A 21,133-nucleotide genomic window follows, 5' to 3' on the forward strand; every position below is an offset into this window, starting at 1 on the left:
TACATGAAGCAAAAACTGAAATAACTAAAGGGAAAAACAAATTCACAATCATAATTGTAGATGTAAGACATCTCTCACTATAATTGACAGAGCAACTAAATAATAAGAATACAGAAGATCTGAATGACACTTTCAGCTACCTTAACTTAATTGACATTTATAGAACATTACACCTGACAACTTCAGAATACACATTCTTTTCAATGAACAGGGACCACTTTCTGAGAAAAAATATATTCTGGGCCATAAAACAAATTTAAATAGACTTCAAAAGATTGAAGCCCACATAGTATGTTCTGTGACAATAAAATTAAATTAGAAATCAATATACAAAGATACCTATGAAAGCCCCAAATATTTAAACAACTTCTAAATAATCCATGGGGTCAAAGAAAAAAATCACAAGGAAAATTAGAAAACATTTTAAATTGAATGAAAATGAAAACACAGTACATCAGACTTTGTGTATCCACCTAAAACAGTGCTATAAGAAAAACTTATAGCTTCAAATACTTACATTAGAAGAGGCAAGGGGGGCTTATATCAATTATTAAGGCTTTCAACTTCAGAAGTGAAAGATGATCAAATTAAATTCAATGTAAGTAGAAAAAAACATAATAAAGTCCAGAAATAATGAAATAGAAAACAAACACTAGAGAAAAATTAACAAAACTTAAAAGCTAGTTTTATGAAAAGATCAATACAAGTGAAAAACCTCTAGATAAACTGACTAAAAAAGGGACACAAACTGGACTTCCCTGGCTGTCCAGTGGTTAAGACTCCGTGCTTCCACTGCGGGGGGCGGGGGGTGGGGGTGGCCAAGTTCGATCCCTGGTGGGGGAACTATTATCCTGCATGCCCCGGGGTGTGGTCAAAAAAAAAGGACACAAAGTATATTGGAGGAGGTCATCAAGAGGACGTAATCAGTGATTGACTGATGGGCTGGACTCAGGCAATCAGAGGTTCCTCATTCCCTCAACTGCCCTTGAAATGTCCATTCTTACCACTGTCCCCACAATGGGAGCTGTTCCAAGGATACAGCTTTGAGAGAGTAAGGTGTTGAGACCATTGGACTGTGGAGGTGACAGATCCCAGTTAAGGCCTCTATCTAAACTTTTATGATTCTGGTGGTGGGCGTGGAGATCTACTCATCTCGTGGCCATCTAAGGCAAGCCTCATAAGGAAGCCCCCTTCTTATTAAACCTGCCAGCTACCAATCTGGAGTGGTCTGCTTCTTTCTTCAGTCTCTCCTTGCTCAGGGTGTACAGCAGCCAGGTTGTGAACTAACAACTGATAAGGCAGCCAGGAGACTGAAGAAACAAGCCCTGGGCAAGAGGCATTTGAGGATAATATCCTGAGTTAGACATCAACCTCTATGTCAGGAGGGGTGGCCTGTATGTTAGATGCTTGTGGACCAATGTGTGAGTACAGGGGCACCCTGAAAAAGCCGGGTGGGTTGATGCATTTGTTTGAGGAACTGAGCAGAGCACACTGTGGCAAAGAAGGGAAACAAATGGCTGCTGCGGTGGGCTGTCCTCTACTGTGGGCAGTTCTGTGGCCACTGATGCCCAAATAGAGGCTGAAGCTTGAGTTAGACAGTTGGAAGAAGAGCTGAAGTTAGAGAAGAACATGCAGTTGTCCACTACTCTGCTAGCTTCGGGGCTGGCAGACAAGGTACAAGAGCAGAATAATAAGTTGGAGACCTTCATGTGCCATTTTGCAAAGCTAGGAGGGCACAAGCTACTGCAGATTAAGGTCCAAGTACTTGTGAGAAAGCCTGATTAGGATGCTAAGAGGTAGAATCCCTGGGAAAGTGAGGAGAGCAAAGGGGAAGATGTTGTGGTGATTGAAACAGAGTGCCTCATGTTGCCCAACCCCTAATACAAAGAAAAAATCTAAATAGTAGTCACCCTAGACTTCTGATAATAGAGAAATACACCCCAAAACTCCTAGGAGAAAAACGTCATTCTTTCTCTGTCCCTGAAGTTGTGAATGTCTTTGAAATGTAAACACCCCAGGAGAAAACGAAAATACTGCCTACAGAGACTGAAGAAAAAAAGGGGGTGAGGGAAATGCTTTTCAAAATATAGGCTGCTATAACAACTACTGAACCCGTGTGCCACAACTGCTGAAGCCCACGCGCCTAGAGCCCGTGCTCTGCAACAAGAGAAGCCACTGGAATGAGAAACCCACATGCAGCAACAAAGACCCAATGCAGCCAAAAAAAAGGCATCCACAAGAGACAAAAAATAAATAAAATCAGCAGAAAAAAAAATTTGTTTAAAAAAACATGAGGGCGGAATGGAAGGGAAGTAGGAGGGGTCACGTAATAAATGGGCTTTGGCAGTGGCTTTCTGGTGTGGGTTAACCAGGCTCCACCCACGGATTCTGTTTTCTTAGCAGAGGTCACTGGAGAACCAGACAGGCTGTAAGTATGCTGTGCATTTAAAACTTCAGCAGGAAACTTGCAGTAGTCTCCAAGCAGGAATAGATTTGTAATAATGGGTTGTAATCAGCCTTCCTTCTAAGGAAAAGCTGAGAACCTTCTCATTTTACCTCATGAAAAGTAAGCTATGAGGCAACTTTTGGCAAACATCTATTAACTGGGTGAAATGGGCCTCTCGCCCGAGATTTTACTGCAGCTGCGTCTCTCCAGCACAACCAGCTCTTTCCTCTGCAGCTGATTGGCTCTGGAATGTGGCCAGAAACCTACTTCCTGCAATTAAAGGAGTCAGGCCTCTAACTGCTGATCTGTTTTCTTCTCTTCTGAGTGATGGCGCTGACCATTTTTATCCTCCGGCTGGCCGTCTGCATCCTGGCATTTCCCGTGTACCTGCTGGACTTCCTGGGCCTGTGGAACTGGATATGCAAAAAATCGCTCCCCTACTTCTTGGCAAGGTTTACTGTGATGTACAACGAACGGATGGCGAGCAAGAAGCAGGAGCTCTTCAGCAATCTACAGGAGTTCGCAGGCCCCTCCGGGAAGCTCTCCCTGCTGGAGCTGGGCTGCGGCACAGGGCCCAACTTCAAGTTCTACCCGCCTGGATGCCGGGTGACCTGTATTGATCCCAACCCCAACTTTGAGAAGTTCTTGATCAAGAGCATTGCTGAGAACCGACACCTGCAGTTTGAGCCCTTCCTGGTGGCTGCCGGGGAGGACCTGCACCAGGTGGCCGACGACTCCATGGATGTGGTGGTCTGCACACTGGTCCTGTGCTCCGTGAAGAACCAGGAGCGGATCCTCCAGGAAGTGTGCAGGGTGCTGAGGCCGGTGAGTACAGGGTGTGAGGGCTGGTTAGTAGTAACCACTATCACCAAGGGTAGCCCTATCAATTTCAGGTAGATCAAACACCCTAACATAAAAAGTACAACTACTAGAGAAGACACTGCCGAATTTTTTAAAAAATCTTAGAGTGGAAAAGAAGCTATATAGGAAAAGATTGATAATACATGAATATGTAAAATTTTAGAACTCCTGCAGAGAAAAAAAAGGAGTGTAAAAAAACTTAAAGTACAAAAAAGTTTGTAAAAAGTATTTGCCAAGGATGATAGATAATGCGTTAACTTCATATTAAAAGACGTTACAGGACTTCCCTGGTGGTCCAGTGGTTAAGAATCTGCCTGCCAAAGCAGGACATGGGTTCGATCCCTGGTCCGGGAAGATCCCACATGCCACGGAGTGACTAAGCCCGTGTGCCACAACTACTGAGCCTGCGCTCTAGAGCCCGCAAGCCGCAACTATTGAGCCCACGTGCCACAACTACGGAAGCCCGTGCGCCTAGAGCCCATGCTCTGCAACAAGAGAAGCCACTGCAATGAGAATCCCTTGCACTGCAACGAAGAGTATCCCCCGCTCGCAGCAACTAGAGAAAGCCTGCGTGCAGCTACAAAGACCCAGGGCAGCCAAAACTAAATAAATATAAAAAAAATTTTAATAAAAAAATAAAAGACATTACAAGTCAAGATCAATAGAATTCTTAAATCAGTTTTTTAAAAAAGAGAAAAGTAAGCAAAGCACAGGAACAGAAATATAAATAAAAATAGCCAATATATGATATAAATGTTGTCTTACAATAAAAGAACAAATTTAAGCAAGATATCACTTATACGTGGAATCTTAAAAATATAACAAACGAATGTATATAACAAACAGAAATAGACTCACAGATATAGAGAACAAACTTGTGGTTACCAGAGGGGAGAGGAAAGTGGGGAGGGGCAAGGTAGTGATGTGGGATTAAGAGATACAAACTACTACGTATAAAATAAATAAGCAACAAGGATATATTCTACAGCACAGGGAAATATAGCCATTATTTTGTAATAACTTTAAATGAAGTATAATCTATAAAAATTCTGAATCACTGTTATACACCTGAAACTAATATAATATTATAAATCAACTATACTTCAATTAAGAAGAAATTAAAGCAAGATACTATTTTTACCTAACACTGTCAGAGACTTTTAAGTTCAATATGGTGTTGGGGTGAGTCTGGGGGACTGGATTACCCCAGTTGGAGGAAGTGCCCTCTTTGGAGGGCAATTTGATAATATCAAATTTTCAAGGACACTTCCTCCTTCATCCAACAGGAATTTATCCTATAGCTATACTGCACAAATGTGCAAAAACTCATTCACATGAGAAAATATTCATTACAGTATTTGTAATACCACAAACTGGAAATAACCTAAACATCCAGCAATAGGAGGTAGGAGGCTGTTGAGTAAATTGTCGCATCGTATAAAGGATTTCTGTGCAGCTGTTAAAAGAACAAGGAAGAGTTACCTATGTTGATATGAAAAAACTATCTCCTCAAGAGACAGTGTTAAATTAAAAAGCAATGAAAGCATAGAATATTATATACAGTATAAGTCCATTTGTGTGTGTGTGGGAGAATATACCTATATAAGTATTTATGTTAATGGGAATGATACACAAGAAACTATTAACAGTGGTTACCTCTTGGGAAGGGAATTGGATGAGGGGAAGGAATTACTTTTCATATTATACCTCTCTGTATAGTTTGAAATTCTTTATACCTATATGTAATTTTCACATATTACCTTTATTGTTTGTTTAAAAACTAGCTTAAAATAGTTTTATTCTAAACATAGGTGAACATAAAGTATGGATATCTTTTTTAAATTAATTTATTTATTGTTAATTTTTGGCTGCGTTGGGTCTTTGTTGCTGTGCGCAGGCTTTCTCTAGTTGCAGCGTGAAGGCTTCTCATTGGGGTGGCTCCTCTTGTTGCGGAGCACAGACTCTAGGCGCGTGGGCTTTGGTAGTTGTGGCATGCGGGCTCAGCAGTCGTGGCTCACAGGCTCTAGAGCACAAGCTCAGTAGTTGTGGCACTCGGGCTTAGTTGCTCCGCGGCATGTGGGATCTTCCCAGACCAGAACTCGAACCCATGTCCCCCGCATTGTCAGGCGGATTCTTAACCTCTGTGCCACCAGGGGAGTCTCAAGTATGGGTATCTTAACATTTGAATTTACTATACTAGAGGAAATGGATGTTCTGTAATCCCCAGTTTTATTTTCTAACAGAGGAAGTTCCTCAGGAAGAAAAGGACTTGAAGATAGTGTTTAGAGGCAATTAATATACAGTCATCCCTCAATTTCCTCGGGGTCCCTCCCTGTCCCCTCCACAGATACCAAAATCTACAGAAGCTTAAGTCCCTTATATAAAACGGTGCAGTACCTGCATATAACTTATGCACATCCTCCCATATGCCTTAAATCATCTCTAGATTACTTATAATACCTAATACGATGTAAACGCTATGTAAACAGGTGCCAGCATGTGGCAAATTCAAGTTTTGCTTTTTTGGAACTTTCTGGATTTTTTCCAAACATTTTTGATCTGCATTTGGTTGAATCCAAGGATGCAGAACTTGCGGATACTGAGGGCCAACTGTAATTCTGTCTTTGGCTCAAGGATAGGCCAACGTCAAAGTAGTAACTGAAAAAAGTCTGATTCTGATACTCAAATCCTGGGTTCTTGTGTCCTAAGACTGGGCACAGTTAGAGGTTTTGCTTACAGTGTTACTAATCTCACAACACCTCTGCAAAGCAAGTAACGGTCATCTCTGGTTTAAGCCCTGAGAGTGCCCTTAGGGGATCATATTCTTGGTGGTCTTCCTTAGCTCCTCCGAAGCACCCATTCTCTGCTGAACAGAACCAAGAGCTTTCCTACATTCTCATGTAGGAAACAGTCCTTTAAAGCAGGTATTGCCTTCATGTTGGACTGGGGAAACAGACCCAGAGGAGTTAAGAAACTTGCCTCAAGTTACACAGCCACTATGTCTGACTTTAATGCAAATATTCTTATCACTGTACCACAGTGCTTGTCACTGGGGCTTTTTATCTGACTTCAACATTTCTACCACTTTTGCTGGCTTTTCTTCCTCTGCCCATCCCCTAAACGCTGGAGTTTCTTTTTTAGCTCTCATTTCACTTATATACACGCCCTGTGCAATCTCATGTACCCCCAATGTTTTCAATTACCGCGCATACACAAATGGCTTCCAAATCTAAGTATCAAGCTCAGATCTCTCTTCTAACCCCAGATCTTCATACCCAGCTGTCTACTCGACAGTCACCTGAGTGGGTAACAGGCATCTCTAGCTTAACCTGTGTAACCCAGAGGGCATCAGCAACCTCCCCAGGCCTGGATCACCTCTTCTCTCCTGTCCTCTTCTATGGAAAAAAAATATTTCAATCAGGAAATGTCAAGTTTTCCATTCCTGAACACAGGTCTTACACTTACCCATAGATTTGGAGGAACTCCATCTCTAAACCCTGCCTGGGATAGCCAACACTAGGGAGGCTAGAAGAGGCTAAGGAGTGGGATGGTCACCCTGGGTCTGGGAGGTAATCATTGGTCCGTTTCCCCCTTCACCCCGGAGGTAGATAAGTAGAAAACTTCTGAAGACTCCTTAATAATGTGTAGCCTCTACTGTGTCCAGACTTGACCCATAAGTATAGGACCGTCCTAGATGAAAGCAGCAGTTACTAACTCCTATATGACAGTAATTTACACACAGCATCCACTGACCAAATAAAATACCTAATGACAAAATATAACCATGAATTTAGTAACACTTTTAGATGATTCAGTATTTTAATAAAATAAATCCTATCGTTTACATCCTGTGACAATGGCACAAAAGTATAAGACATAGGCTTTTTGGATCCACCACCTGTGGTGGTGCCGCCACCAGGATGCAGATTTTTATGAAGATCCGGACAGGGAAGACCACCACTCTCGAGGTCGAACCCTCAGATACAATAGAAAATGTAAAGGCCAAGATCCAAGATAAGGAAGTAATTCCTTCTGACCAGCGAAGACTAACCTTTGCTGGCAAGCAACTGGAAGATGGACGTACTTTGTCTGACTACAACATTCAAAAGGAGTCTACTTTTCATCTTCTGTTGAGACTTCGTGCTGGTACTAAGAAAAGGAAGAAGTCTTACACCACTCCCAAGAAGAACAAGCATAAGAGAAAGAGGGTTGGGAATTCCCTGGCGGTCCAGTGGTTAGGACTCTGCACTCTCACTGCGGAGGGCCCAGGTTCGATCCCTGATTGGGAAACTAAGATCCCACAAGCCACATGGCCAAAAGAAAAAAAAGAGAGAGAGAGAGAGAAAGGTTAAGCTGGCTGTCCTGAAATACTGTAAGGTGGATCAGAATGGCAAAAGCAGTCACCTTCATCGGGAGTGCCCTTCAGATAAATGTGGTGTGGAGTTTTTATGGCCAGCCACTTTGACAAACCTATTGTGACAAATGTTGTCTGACCTATTGTTTCAACAAACCAGAAGACAGGTTATTGTATATTGGTTAATAAAAGACATGAACTAATGAACTAAAAAAAAAAAAAGTATAAGACATGGTTATTTAGTCCCAGGCAGTACTAGGTATGGATTCAGACACCCACAGGTTTGCAAAGCAGAGCCTAAGAACAATACTCAGATGAATTTAAAGATTTTTTTTTTAATAAAAGGGGAAGTTTAAAAAATTGTAATTAAAAGGCAAACAACAAACAAGGGAAAACATCTGTAGTCTATGTAGTCTAATTATACTAAAAGCCCTTACTAATCAGTAAGAAAAAAACCAATGGCCTATTAGAAAACCGATAGTGGGGACTTGCCCTGTGGCACAGTGGTTAAGACTCGCAACGCAGGGGGCACAGGTTCAATCCCTGGTCAGGGAACTAGATCCCACATGCATGCCGCAACTAAGAGTGAGCATGCCACAGTTAAGGAGCCGGCGAGCCACAACTAAGGAGCTCACCTGCCACAACTAAGACCCAGCACAACCAAATAAATAAAGAAAAGAAAAAAGAAGAAAACTGATAATGGATGGACATTAACAGACAAATCAGAAAACAAGAAATCCAAATAATCAATAAGGTTTAGTAAAAGATGTTACGATTACGAATATTAAAGCTATGCAGGTTATCAAAAATACCATATTACACATCAAATTGACAAAGATATAGGAGAAAAAAGTACTGATGAGAGTTTATTGGAAATGGGCATTCACATCTATTGCTAGCATGAATGCAAACTGCTACAACTTTTCCAAAGGGCAATTTGACAACCTGTACCAAAAGCTTTAAAAAGGCACAGAAGTTTGATTCAGCAATTCCACTTTTTAGCAAGTTATTTATTTGGAAATAATTATAGATGGTCACAAAGATTTATGGATAAGGATGTTCACTGTAACAGTATTTATAACAATGTAAAATTGGAAATAGCCTAAATGAGAATGGTTAAATAAGAGATGGTAGGGCTTCCCTGGTGGCGCAGTGGTTGAGAGTCCGCCTGCCGTTGAGGGGACACGGGTTCGTGCCCCGGTCCAGGAGGATCCCGCATGCCGTGGAGCGGCTGGGCCCGTGAGCCATGGCCGCTGAGCCTGCACGTCTGAAGCCTGTGCTCCGCAACGGGAAAGGCCACAACAGTGAGAGGCCCGCGTACCGCAAAAAAAAAAAAAAAAAAAAGAGATGGTAACTTCAGTGGTGTGAAATATTGCATAAAGGTTTTTTAAACCATCTTTTAGAATAATACTCAAATACATAAATAAAATAAAACAGATTATAAAACAGAATGTATATTCCAATCCTAGTTTTAGAAAAAAAAATATATAAATGTATATACAAAATTTTATTTTGTTTTTTTTTGCTTTTTTGCTTTTTATTTTTTTACACAGCAGGTTCTTATTAGTTATCTATTGTATACATACTAGTGTATATATGTCAATCCCAATCTCCCAGTTCATCCTACCGCCCCCACCCCCACTTTCTCCCCTTGGTGTCCATACGTTTGTTCTGTACATCTGTGTCTCTATTTCTGCCTTGCAAACCGGTTCATCTGTACCACTTTTCTAGATTCCACATAAATGCGTTAATATACAATATTTGTTTTTCTCTTTCTGACTTACTTCACTCTGTATGACAGTCTCTAGCTCCATCCACGTCTCCACAAATGACCCAATTTCATTCCTTTCTATGGCTGGGTAATATTCCATTGTATATATGAACCACATCTTCTTTAACCATTCGTCTGTCGATGGGCATATAGGTTGCTTCCATGACCTGGCTATTGTAAACAGTACTGCAACGAACATTGGGGTGCATGTGTCTTTTTGAATTATGGTTTTCTCTGGGTATATGCCCAGTAGTGGAACTGCTGGGTGATATGGTAATTCTATTTTTAGCTTTTTAAGGAACCTCCATACTGTTCTCCATAGTGGCTGTATCAATTTACATTCCCACCAACAGTGCAAGAGGGTTCCCTTTTCTCCATACCCTCTCCAGCATTTTTTGTTTGTAGATTTTCTGATGATGCCCATTCTAACCAGCATGAGATGATACCTCATTGTAGTTTTGATTTGCATTTCTCTACTAATTAGTGATGTTGAGCAGCTTTTCATGTGCTCCTTGGCCATCTGTATGTCATCTTTGGAGAAATGTCTATTTAGGTCTTCTGCCCATTTTTTGATTGGGTTGTTTGTGTTTTTAATATTGAGCTGCATGTGCTGTTTATATATTTTGGAGATTAATCCTTTGTCTGTTGATTCATTTGCAAATATTTTCTCCCATTCTGAGGGTTGTCTTTTCGTCTTGTTTATAGTTTCCTTTGCTGTGCAAAAGCTTTTAAGTTTCATCAGGTCCCATTTGTTTATTTTTGTTTTTATTTCCATTACTCTAGGAGGTGGGTCAAAAAAGATCTTGCTGTGATTTATGTCAAAGAGTGTTCTTCCTACGTTTTCCTCTAAGAGTTTTATAGTGTCCGGTCTTACATTTAGGGCTTTAATCCATTTTGAGTTTATTTTTGTGTATGGTGTTAGGGAGTATTCTAATTTAATTCTTTTACATGTGGCTGCCCAGTCTTCCAAGCACCACTTACTGAAGAGACTGTCTTTTCTCCATTGTATATTCTTGCCTCCTTTGTCATAGATTAGTTGACCATAGGTGCATGGGTTTCTCTCTGAGCGTTCTATTCTGTCCATTGATCTATATTTCTGTTTTTGTGCCAGTGCCATAGTGTCTCGATTACTGCAGCTTTGTAGTATAGTCTGAAGTCAGGGAGTCTGATTCCTCCAGCTCCGGTTTTTTCCCTCAAGATTGCTTTGGCTATTCAGGGTCTTTTGTGTCTCCATACAAATTTTAAGATTTTTTGTTTTAGCTCTGTAAAAAGTGCCATTGGTAATTTGATAGGCATTGCATTGAATCTGTATATTGCTTTGGGTAGTATAGTCATTTTCAAAATATTGATTCTTCCAAGCCAAGAACATGGTATATCTCTCCATCTGTTTGTGTCATCTTTCGTTTCTTTCGTCAGTGTCTTACAGTCTTCTGAGTGCAGGTTTTTTACCTCCTTAGGTAGGTTTATTCCTATGTATTTTATTCCTTTTGTTGCAATGGTAAATGGGATTGTTTCCTTAATCTGTCTTTCTGATTTTTTTGTTGTTAGTGTATAGGAATTCAAGAGATTTCTGTGCATTAATTTTGTATCCTGCAACTTTTCCAAATGCACTGATTAGCTCTAGTAGTTTTCTGGTGGCATCTTTAGGATTCTCTATGTATAGATAGCATCATGTCACCTGCAAACAGTGACAGTTTTACTTCTTTTCAAATTTGTATTCCTTTTATTTCTTTTTCGTCTCTGATTGCCATGGCTAGGAGTTCCTTGCCACTATGTTGAATAATAGTGGCAAGAGTGGACATCCTTGTCTTGTTCCTGATCTTAGAAGAAATGCTTGCAGTTTTTCACCATTGAGAATGATGTTTGCTGTGGGTATATGGCCTCTGTTATGTTGAGGTAGGTTCCCTCTATGCCCACTTTCTGGAGAGTCTCTATCATAATCGGTGTTGAATTTTGTCAAAAGCTTTTTCTGCATCTATTTACATGATCATATGGTTTTTATTCTTCAATTTGTTAATGTGGTGTGTCACATTTATTGATTTGCATATATTGAAGAATCCTTGCATCCCTGGGATAAATCCCACTTGATCATGGTGTATGATCCTTTTAATGTGTTGTTGGATTCTCTTTGCTAGTATTTTGTTGAGGATTTTTGCATCTATATTCATCAGTGATATTGGTCTGTAATTTTCTCTTTTTGTAGTATCTTTGTCTGGTTTTGGTATCAGGGTGATGGTGGCCTCGTAGAATGAGTCTGGGAGTGTTCCTCTACAACTTTTTGGAAGAGTTTGAGAAGGATGGGTGTTAGCTCTTCTCTAAATATTTGATAGAATTCACCTGTGAAGCCATCTAGTCCTGGACTTTTGTTTGCTGGAAGACTTTTAATCACAGTTTCAATTTCATTACTTGTGATTGGTCTGTTCGTACTTTCTATTTCTTCCTGGTTCAGTCTTGGAGGGTTATACCTTTGTAAGAATTTGTCTGTTTCTTCCAGGTTATCCATTTTATTGGCATAGAGTTGCTTGTAGTAGTCTCTTAGGATGCTTTGTATTTCTGCAGTGTCCGTTGTAACTTCTCCTTTTTCATTTCTAATTTTATTGATTTGAGTCCTCTCCCTCTTTTTCTTGATGAGTCTGGCTAAAGGTTTATCAATTTTGTTTATCTTCTCAAAGAACAAGCTTTTAGTTGTATTGGTCTTTGCTATTGTTTTCTTTGTTTCTATTTCATTTATGTCTTCTCTGATCTTTATGATTTGTTTCCTTCTACTAACTTTGGGTTTTGTGTGTTCTTCTTTCTCTAGTTCCTTTAGGTGTAAAGTTAGACTATTTGAGGTTTTTCTTGTTTCTTGAGGTAGGATTGTATTGCTATAAACTTCCCTCTTAGAACTGCTTTTGCTGCATCCCATAGGTTTGGGATCATCGTGTTTTCGTTGTCATTTTTCTCTAGGTATTTTTTGGTTTCCTCTTTGATTTCTTCAGTGATCTGTTGGTTATTTAGTAATGTACTGTTTAGTCTCCATGTGTTTGTGTTTTTTACGTTTTTTCCCTGTAATTTATTTCTAATCTCATAGTGTTGTGCTTGGAAAAGACGCTTGATATGATTTCAGTTTTCTTAAATTTACCAAGGCTTGATTTGTGACCCAAGATGTGATCTATCCTGGAGAATGTTCTGTGTGCACTTGAGAAGAAAGTGTAATCTGCTGTTTTTGGATGGAATGTCCTATAAATATCAATTAAATCTATCTGGTCTATTGTCAATTAAAGCTTGTGCTTCCTTGCTAATTTTCTGTCTGGATGATCTGTCCATTGATGTAAATGAGGTGTTAAAGGCCCCCACTATTATTGTGTTTTCCTGTTGATTTCCTCTTTTATAGCTGTTAGCATTTGCCTTACGTATTGAGGTGCTCCTATGTTGGGTGCATATATATTTATAATTGTTGTATCTTCTTCTTGGATTGATCCCTTGATCATTATGTAGTGTCCTTCCTTATCTCTTGTAACAGTCTTTATCTTAAAGTCTATTTTATCTGATATGAGTATTGCTACTCCAGCTTTCTTTTGATTTCCTTTTACCTGGAATATATTTTTCCTTCCCCTCACTTTCAGTCTGTATGTGTCCTGAAGTGGGTCTCTTGTAGACAGCATATATATGGGTCTTGTTTTTGTATCCATTCAGCAAGTCTGTGTCTTTCGGTTGGAGCATTTAATCCATTCACATTTAAGGTAATTATTGATATGTATGTTCCTATTACCATTTTCTTAATTATTTTGGGTTTGTTTTTGCAGGTCCTTTTCTTCTCTTGTGTTTCCCATGTAGAAAAGTTCCTCTAGCATTTGTTGTAGAGCTGGTTTGGTGGTGCTGAATTCTCTTAGCTTTTGCTTGTCTGTAAAGCTTTTGATTTCTCCATCGAATCCGAATGAGATCCTTGCTGGGTAGAGTAATCTTGGTTATAGGTTCTTCCCTTTCATCACTTTAAGTATACCATGCCACTCCCTTCTGGCTTGTAGAGTTTTTGAGAAATCAGCCGTTAATCTTATGGGAGTTCCCTTGTATGTTATTCGTTGTTTTTCCCTTGTTGCTTTTAATAATTTTTCTTTGTCCTTAATTCTTGTCAATTTGATTACTATGTGTCTTGGCGTGTTTCTCCTTGGGTTTATCCTGCCTGGGACTCTCTGCACTTCCTGGACTTGGGTTACTATTTCTTTTCCATGTTAGGGAAGTTTTTGACTATAATCTCTTCAAATATTTTCTTGGGTCCTTTCTCTCTCTCTTCTCCTTCTGGGACCCCTGTAATGTGAATATTGGTGCATTTAATACTGTCCCAGAGGTCTCTTAGGCTGTCTTCATTTCTTTTCATTCTTTTTTCTTTAATCTGTTCTGTGGCAGTGAATTCCACCACTCTGTCTTCCATGTCACTTATCCGTTCTTCTCCCTCAGTTATTCTGCTGTTGATTCCTCTAGGGTATTTTTCATTTCAGTTATTGTATTGTTCATCTCTGTTTGTTTGTTCTTTAATTCTTCTAGGTGTTTGTTCTTTAATTCTTCTAGGTCTTTGATAAACATTTCTTGCATCTTCTCGATCTTTGCCTCCATTCTTTTTCCGAGGTCCTGGATCATCTTCACTATCGTTATTCTGAATTCTTTTTCTGGAAGGTTGCCTATCTCCACTTCACTTAGTTGTTTTTCTGGGGTTTTATCTTGTTCCTTCATCTGGGACATAGCCCTCTGCCTTTTCATCTTGTCTATCTTTCTTTGAATGTGGTTTCTGTTCCACAGGCTGCAGGACTGTAGTTCTTCTTGCTTCTGCTGTCTGCCCTCTGGTGGATAAGTCTATCTCAGAGGCTTGTGCAAGCTTCCTGATGGGAGGGACTGGTGGTGGGTAGAGCTGGGTGTTGCTCTGGTGGGCAGAGCTCAGTAAAACTTTAATCCGCTTGTCTGCTGATGGGTGGGGCTGAGTTCCCTCCCTGTTGGTTGTTTGGACTGAGGCAACCCAGCACTGGAGGCTACAGGCTCTTTGGTGGGGCTAATGGCAGACTGTGGTGGAGGGGGTGGCTCATGCCAAGTAGTACTTCCCAGAACTTCTGCTGCCAGTGTCCTTGTCCCCGTGGTGAGCCACAGCCACCCCCTGCCTCTGCAGGAGACCCTCCAACACTAGCAGGTAGGTCTGGTTCAGTCTCCTATGGGGTCACTGCTCCTTCCCCCTGGGTCCTGATGTGCATACTACTTTGTGTGTGCCCTCCAAGAGTGGAATCTGTTTCCCCCAGTCCTGTCGAAGTTCTGCAATCAAATCCCACTAGCCTTCAAAGTCTGATTCTCTGGAAATTCCTCCTCCCATTGCCGGACACCCCAGGCTGGGAAGCCTGACGTGGGGCTCAGAATCTTCACTCCAGTGGGTGGACTTCTGTGGTATAAGTGTTCTTCAGTTTGTGAGTCACCCGTACCCAGTGGTTATGGGATTTGCTTTTATTCTGATTGCACCCCTCCTACCATCTCACTGCAGCTTCTCCTTTGTCTTTGGATGTGGGGTATCTTTTTTGGTGCATTCCAGTGTCTTCCTGTCGATGACTGTTAGTTGGGATTCCGGTGCTCTCACGAGAAGGAATGAGTGCATGTCCTTCTACTCCACCATCTTCCACAAAATCTTAACAGTAGTTGTCTCGAGGTGATGAAAGATGATTGACTGTTTTTCTTTTTAAACTTTTCTGTATTTTCTGAATTTTCTAAAATAATATTGGTGAGACAGTATTGCCAGCCTCTGGAGCCAGACCACCCAAGGTAAAAACCTGATTCTGACATTTGTAAGCTGTATGACCTTGGGCAAGTTGTTTATTTTCTATGTGACTCTGTTTCCTCATCTGTAGAACATAGGAATGATAATGCTTACCAAATAAGTACATTGTAAGGATTGAGTTAACATGTGATAGGCCTTACAGACAGGGTCTTGCATGCAGTAACTGCTTCAAATTCTAACTATTATTATGTATTACCTTTATGAACAGAAAATATAGATTGGCAACTCTGTATAAAATCTGACAGAAGATGACACTATTAACCAGAATAGTATCGTAGTAAGTTTGAATTTCTCCATGTCTTCTCATGAAGTTGGCCTTTGGGGCCACTGAAATCTGACATTTAATCATCTTATAGGACTTCCCTGGTGGTCCAGTGGTTAAGAATCTGCCTGCCAATGCAGGGGACACGAGTTTGAGCCCTGGTCCGGGAAGATCCCACATGCCTCAGAGCAAGTAAGCCCATGCGCCACCACTACTGAGCCTGTGCTCTAAAGCCCATGAGCCACAACTATTGAAGCCCATGCGCCTAGAGCCCATGCTCCGCAACAAAGGAAGCCACCGCAATGAGAAGCCCCTGCACACAACAAAGAGTAGCCCCCGCTCACCGCAACTAGAGGAAGCCTGCGCACAGCAACAAAGACCCAGTGCAGCCATAAAAAAATTAATTAATTTTTAAAAAATCATCTTATAAATTTTTTCCCCCAAACTAAAATCCTTGATGTGTTTTTTTTTTTTTCTTTTCTTTTCTTTCTCAGGGAGGAGCTTTTTATTTCATGGAGCATGTAGCAGCTAAGCCTTCAACCTGGAATTACTTCTGGCAACAGGTCCTGACTCCTGTCTGGTACCTTCTGTTTGATGGATGCAACCTGACCAGAGAGAGCTGGAAGGCCCTGGAGTGGGCCCGCTTCTCCAAGCTGAAGCTGCAGCACTTACAGGCCCCCCTGTCCTGGGAGCTCCTGCGCCCTCACATCTACGGATATGCTGTGAAATAGAAGTTGAAACCTGAAGGGCTCGAATAATTTAAGGTTTGGGTTTTACACTTAAAATGCTAATTGGGGGACTTCCCTCATGGTGCAGTGGTTGAGAGTCTGCCTGCCAATGTGGGGAACACAGGTTCGATCCCTGGTCCGGAGGATCCCGCGTGCCGTGGGGCAACTAAGCCCATGTGCCACGGCTGTTGAGCCTGTGCTCTGGAGCCCACGAGCCACAACTACTGAGGCCATGGATACAACTGCTGAGGCCCGTGTACCTAGAGCCCCTGCTCACCACAGCTAGAGAGGGCCTGCACACAGCAATGAAGACGCAACATAGCCATACACACACACACACACACACACACACACACACACACACACACACACAACTAATTGGGAGAAGGGAACCCCCTTTTTTAGGTAAATTTGAATTTCATCACTAAAAGTTTATGTTATAACCTATTTAGCTATTTTCTATTGTCTGCCAAAGAATCAAAAACAAAACAAAACAGCTTTGAACTCTCCCTTAAAGGAAACAATGGGCTTTCATAATTGAAGTCCACCATTATCCTCAAACCTTACTTTATTCAGTAACTTCAAATTTTTTCTGTCTTATTTAAATTATTACCCAACAGATTTTAATTTTACCTTCTCTTTGAGAGGGTGATGCTAATTAGCAGTTAATCACTCAAAAGAAGACTTTGAAGAGGGAGACGTGAAAAGATCTTTTTCTATAAAATTAATTCATTTTTTTATCTTCGGCTGCGTTGGGTCTTCGTTGCTGTGCGTGGGTTTTCTCTAGTTGCAGCACACGGGCTTCTCATTGTGGTGCCTTCTCTTGTTGCGGAGCACAAGCTCTAGGTACACAGGCTTCAGTAGTTGTGGCTCACAGGCTCTAGAGCACAGGCTCAGTAGTTGTGGCGCACAGGCTTAGTTGCTCCGCAGCATGTGGGATATTCCTGGACCAGGGCTCGAATCCATGTCCCCTGCATTGTCAGGCGGATTCTTTACCACTGCGCCAGCAGGGAAATTCCAAAAAAATCTTAATAATTCACAAAATAAATAAAGAAATACTGACTAGTTGAAAACTCCAAACCTAAACAGCACAGATTTTTTTTTTAAAGAAATCTGAATCGGGGCCTCCCTGGTGGCGCAGTGGTTGAGAGTCCGCCTGCCGATGCAGGGGACGTGGGTTCGTGCCCCGGTCCGGGAAGATCCCACATGCTGCGGAGCGGCTGGGCCCGTGAGCCGTGGCCACTGAGCCTGCCCGTCCGGAGCCTGTGCTCCGCTTCGGGAGAGGCCGCAACAGTGAGAGGCCCGCGTACCGCAAAAAAAAAAAAGAAATCTGAATCTATTTGTTGTCCTTAGTATCATTGGGCTGGCTTTCAACATTAATGTACCAGGATGCCACACCTAGTTCTGCCCAGCTTTGTTATGTTGTTTATTCTGGTATTGCACCAGAGTTTGTTTCCCTGCATTCCAGTCTTCAATTCTTAAGATGAAGTTTGTACTTGACACTTCAGTATATCCATAAAACTATATGAAGCAGTTAGAGTTCTTGGGTTCATTTTCCTTATTATCTAACGTATACTTTGCTGAATGTAGTAAATTGCAGGCAAAGAGAAGGCCCACTGTAATTAGACAAACCTTGAATAACTAGATACGCTTTGTAAGAGCCGCCTCAAAATAGTCAAGCTGTGAGTCTGTAAAGAGGTAGATAAATACTGTTCGGATTAGTCTGATCAAATTTCCACTCTGGTCTCAAGATGATTTCTTTGTTCCCTGTAACCATGGAAACCTTGGGAAATCATCACAAGTGCTGTGAAAACAAGTTGGTCAATAAGAGGACTTAGAATTTTCAGCAATAGTTTGCATGCATTTTAATAAATTTAGAATATTTTCTGAGATGATTTTGCAAAGAGACTACTTTAAATATCAAATCAATAAATTCACTTACATTTTAGGAATGGAAATAAAATTAATGGTTTATATCTTTGCTGGCCTGGTTTCATTTTTCTTAGTGTCTCTGGGAGGGCTTTCCTTCACTGTGGAAAATTAAGCTATTTGAACACACAGATTTTTCCTCCTACAGCCAGGTAACTCTAAAATACAGCTAGCAGATATTATTTATGTATTTATTTATTTATTTATTATTTGGCTGCGTTGGATCTTCGTTGCTGCGTGTGGGCTTTCTCTAGTTGCGGCGAGCAGGGGCTACTCTTCATTGCAGTGCACAGACTTCTCATTGTGGTGGCTTCTCTTGTTGCGGAGCATAGGCTCTAGGTGCATGGACGTCAGTAGTTGCCGCGCCAGGGCTCAGTAGTTGTGGCGCATGGGCTTAGTTGCTCCGCAGCATTTGTGAAATCCATAGAGCAGAAAGAAAGCTTACTATTCTCTCTTGAGCGTGAAAACAGTTAATGTTTCAGTGAGGTTAGGACATGCATCTATGGCCTCCTGGGCTATGGAACATGAATATCCTCCCTCTATGGTCGTCCAAAAGTAGGAGCCTCCTTATTTACCCACCTCACTACTGGTTAGGTCAGTCTAGGGACTGAGAAATATGAAAAGCCACAGGTTGACATGGTGAAGTGTTACTGCCACATTGGAAGGTGAGTCATACCAAAGTACAAAGTACTAGGCACATTCTTATCAACTCCCTCTCGTTTAAACAGGGTAGCAAATTTTTTTTTAATATTTATTTATTTGGCTGCGCCGGGTCTTAGTTTTGGCATGTGGGATCTTAGTTGCGGCATGCAGGATCTAGTTCCCTGACCAGGGATCGAGCCTGGGCCCCCTGCATTGGGAGCGTGGAGTCTTAGCCACTGGACCACCAGGGAAGCCCCAGTGTAGCAAATATTATCCTCACTCTTTATAGATGCAGAAAAATAAGTAAGTGAAATTTCTTACATTCCACAAGTTACTGAGCAAGTCCTAGGGCCACAATTCCTAAAGCCACAACACCTGTTTTGACAAGCATCGCTGCCGTACTACCTTCTCACTGCTTTCTTCCCCAGGCCCAGAAAACACACATTTATGATCATTCAAAGAGTCTAAGGAAGTGACCTAAGCCTGTGCAAAATGGAAACAGAAAAGAGTCAAAACACGTCCAGTGTCTTTTAGGTCCTGTGTTGGTTAGATTCCCTTGACTGCAGGTGACAGAACTTCCAATCCAAAAAGGCTTATGCAGAAAAAGGACTCCACTGACTAAATTAGTGAAAAGTATTCAGGCAGAAAACCTCAGGCACAGCTTGAGCAAGGCTCAGATAATGTTATCAGGAGCCAGACAGTGTCTAGGGTCACATCTGCCCTCCTCTCTGTTTCAGGTGGTGAGTCTCTGAAGTAATGCCAATCTTCATGCTTCCAGGGCCCATGGCCAGTTGGAAAGATCAAGTCCACTTTTGCAAAGACTCCAACCAAAGTTCTAGATTGAGTCTCAATTGGCTCTTATTGACAATATTAGGTCACAAGCCCACCCCTGAATCAATCATCATATTTCAACGGGATGGGTCATGCTGATTGGCACAGGGCTTCATCCCTAGGGCTGAGCTCACCCAGACCATGTGGACTGAGACATGGAGAGTTGTATATCCTCCAAATGAAAGCAGAGCCTGCGACTGGGGAAAGCACGCAGGCACACTACGAATGGGCATTACAAGTACAAAGCTACATTCTGATCAGACCCTCTGCCGGCTTTTCTGTGGAACATCACGTAGTGCCACGCTTAGAACACTGGCTTTTCAGTGGGATAATAGCACGCAATGAGAGAAATAAAAGAAGAGAAGGACACTGGCTTTGGCATCAAAGTGACGTGGGTCAAGTTCTGGCTGTGCCATTCGTTGACTATGTGACCTGGGGCATGTTACTTTTCTAGTGTCACTTGCCTCATCTGTTAATGGGGATAAGAATACCTAAAGGGGTTACTGTGAGGAGTTGACGAAGTGAGGTACTTGGTGCTTAATAAATGCTGAACTTCATTCGACAAATATTTACTGAGTGCCTATTGTGTACTCTGCTCTTAGTGATTGGCTTAGAGCCCTGAATAAACTAGACTTGTTCCCTGCCCTGGTGGAGCATACAGTTGTGATCAGTGCTCTCTAAGAGGGAGAAGTGCAGGGTACAGGAGAATGGAATGTGACCCTCCTGGGGGGAGGGTCAGAGGCTTCCCTGAGGAAGTGAGGTGTGAACTGAATTCCAGAGGATGAATAAAGAGTATTTCAGCCTCATGGAACAGCTTGTGCCAAAGACAAATAAAAAGAAGAAACACAGTATGTTCAAGGAACTGAAAGGAAGTAGGCAGGGCTGGGCACCAGAGCCTGAAGGGCAGATTTGGGGATGGCTACTATTCCATCAGCTTGTGCCTAATTTTGTTAAGGCCCTGGGTCCGTGAGCTCAACACTTATTTTAACGGCTAACAACAACAACAAACAAAACAGTTAAATTTTATTATATTTATATAATATATATGTATTATATTCTGTTCCTAACTGTTCTGATATTCCAATTGCTTCTCCTGAATTCCTACCTATTTCACACTTGAATAGAAAGTGAGGCAAACATTACATAATAGTTCCCTTTGTACTCCGGACCCTAACGTAAGCCTTTCTCTTTGGTATTGCTTTAGAAAACACAGAGCTTAACATAACTGAAATTCAATTCTTATTTATCTGTTGAGGCAATTGAGGGTGTAATGAATCATAGCAGACTAATGTCAACAAAAGCAAAAAATAAAACTATTCAATAAGCTTCACTTTAAATACCTCAAAATTTAAAACCAAAAGCATTCAGGCTATATTAAAGAAAAACCAGAATTCCCTGAACCATGGAATCACCAGAGAATTGGGAGCAGAAGTTATGTTAACTAAGGACACAGGAAATGAACAGAGTGGCCAATGTTCCCAATTTCTAGTTCAGTTAAGAAAAAATAGTAATACGCAG

General features: G+C 41.4%; 2 protein-coding genes across 3 annotated transcripts; both read left to right on the forward strand.

The window, feature by feature from the left end:
• Positions 1-2,415: 2,415 nt before the first annotated feature.
• TMT1A (thiol methyltransferase 1A) lies at positions 2,416-20,177 on the forward strand. Of its 2 annotated transcripts, none has more exons than XM_060024769.2 (3): positions 2,416-2,428; positions 2,772-3,271; positions 15,980-18,194. In XM_060024769.2, the coding sequence occupies exons 2-3, from the start codon at positions 2,774-2,776 to the stop codon at positions 16,214-16,216; spliced, it is 735 nt and encodes a 244-aa protein (XP_059880752.1). In that variant the 5' UTR covers positions 2,416-2,428; positions 2,772-2,773; the 3' UTR covers positions 16,217-18,194. The 2 variants fall into 2 exon arrangements, with proteins under 2 accessions (XP_059880752.1, XP_059880753.1); XM_060024770.1 differs by lacking the exon at positions 2,416-2,428 and adding an exon at positions 19,522-20,177 and having other exon boundaries at positions 2,455-3,271; positions 15,980-16,249.
• Positions 7,228-7,786, forward strand: LOC132433681 (ubiquitin-ribosomal protein eS31 fusion protein-like). Its single transcript, XM_060024771.1, has 2 exons — positions 7,228-7,515; positions 7,655-7,786. The coding sequence occupies exons 1-2, from the start codon at positions 7,228-7,230 to the stop codon at positions 7,784-7,786; spliced, it is 420 nt and encodes a 139-aa protein (XP_059880754.1).
• Positions 20,178-21,133: the final 956 nt, after the last annotated feature.

Source organism: Delphinus delphis, chromosome 11, assembly GCF_949987515.2.
Source record: "Delphinus delphis chromosome 11, mDelDel1.2, whole genome shotgun sequence".
NCBI lineage: Eukaryota > Metazoa > Chordata > Mammalia > Artiodactyla > Delphinidae > Delphinus > Delphinus delphis.

What these genes read in the sequence shown, in the direction of transcription:
- TMT1A (XM_060024769.2), top strand. Translation starts at nt 2,774, where the DNA reads ATGGCGCTGACCATTTTTATCCTCCGGCTGGCCGTCTGCATCCTGGCA. An exon ending in TGTGCAGGGTGCTGAGGCCG is followed by an intron (nt 3,272 to 15,979) that starts GTGAGTACAGGG and finishes TTTCTTTCTCAG; the next exon opens with GGAGGAGCTTTTTATTTCAT.
- LOC132433681 (XM_060024771.1), top strand. Translation starts at nt 7,228, where the DNA reads ATGCAGATTTTTATGAAGATCCGGACAGGGAAGACCACCACTCTCGAG. An exon ending in ACAAGCATAAGAGAAAGAGG is followed by an intron (nt 7,516 to 7,654) that starts GTTGGGAATTCC and finishes AGAGAGAGAAAG; the next exon opens with GTTAAGCTGGCTGTCCTGAA.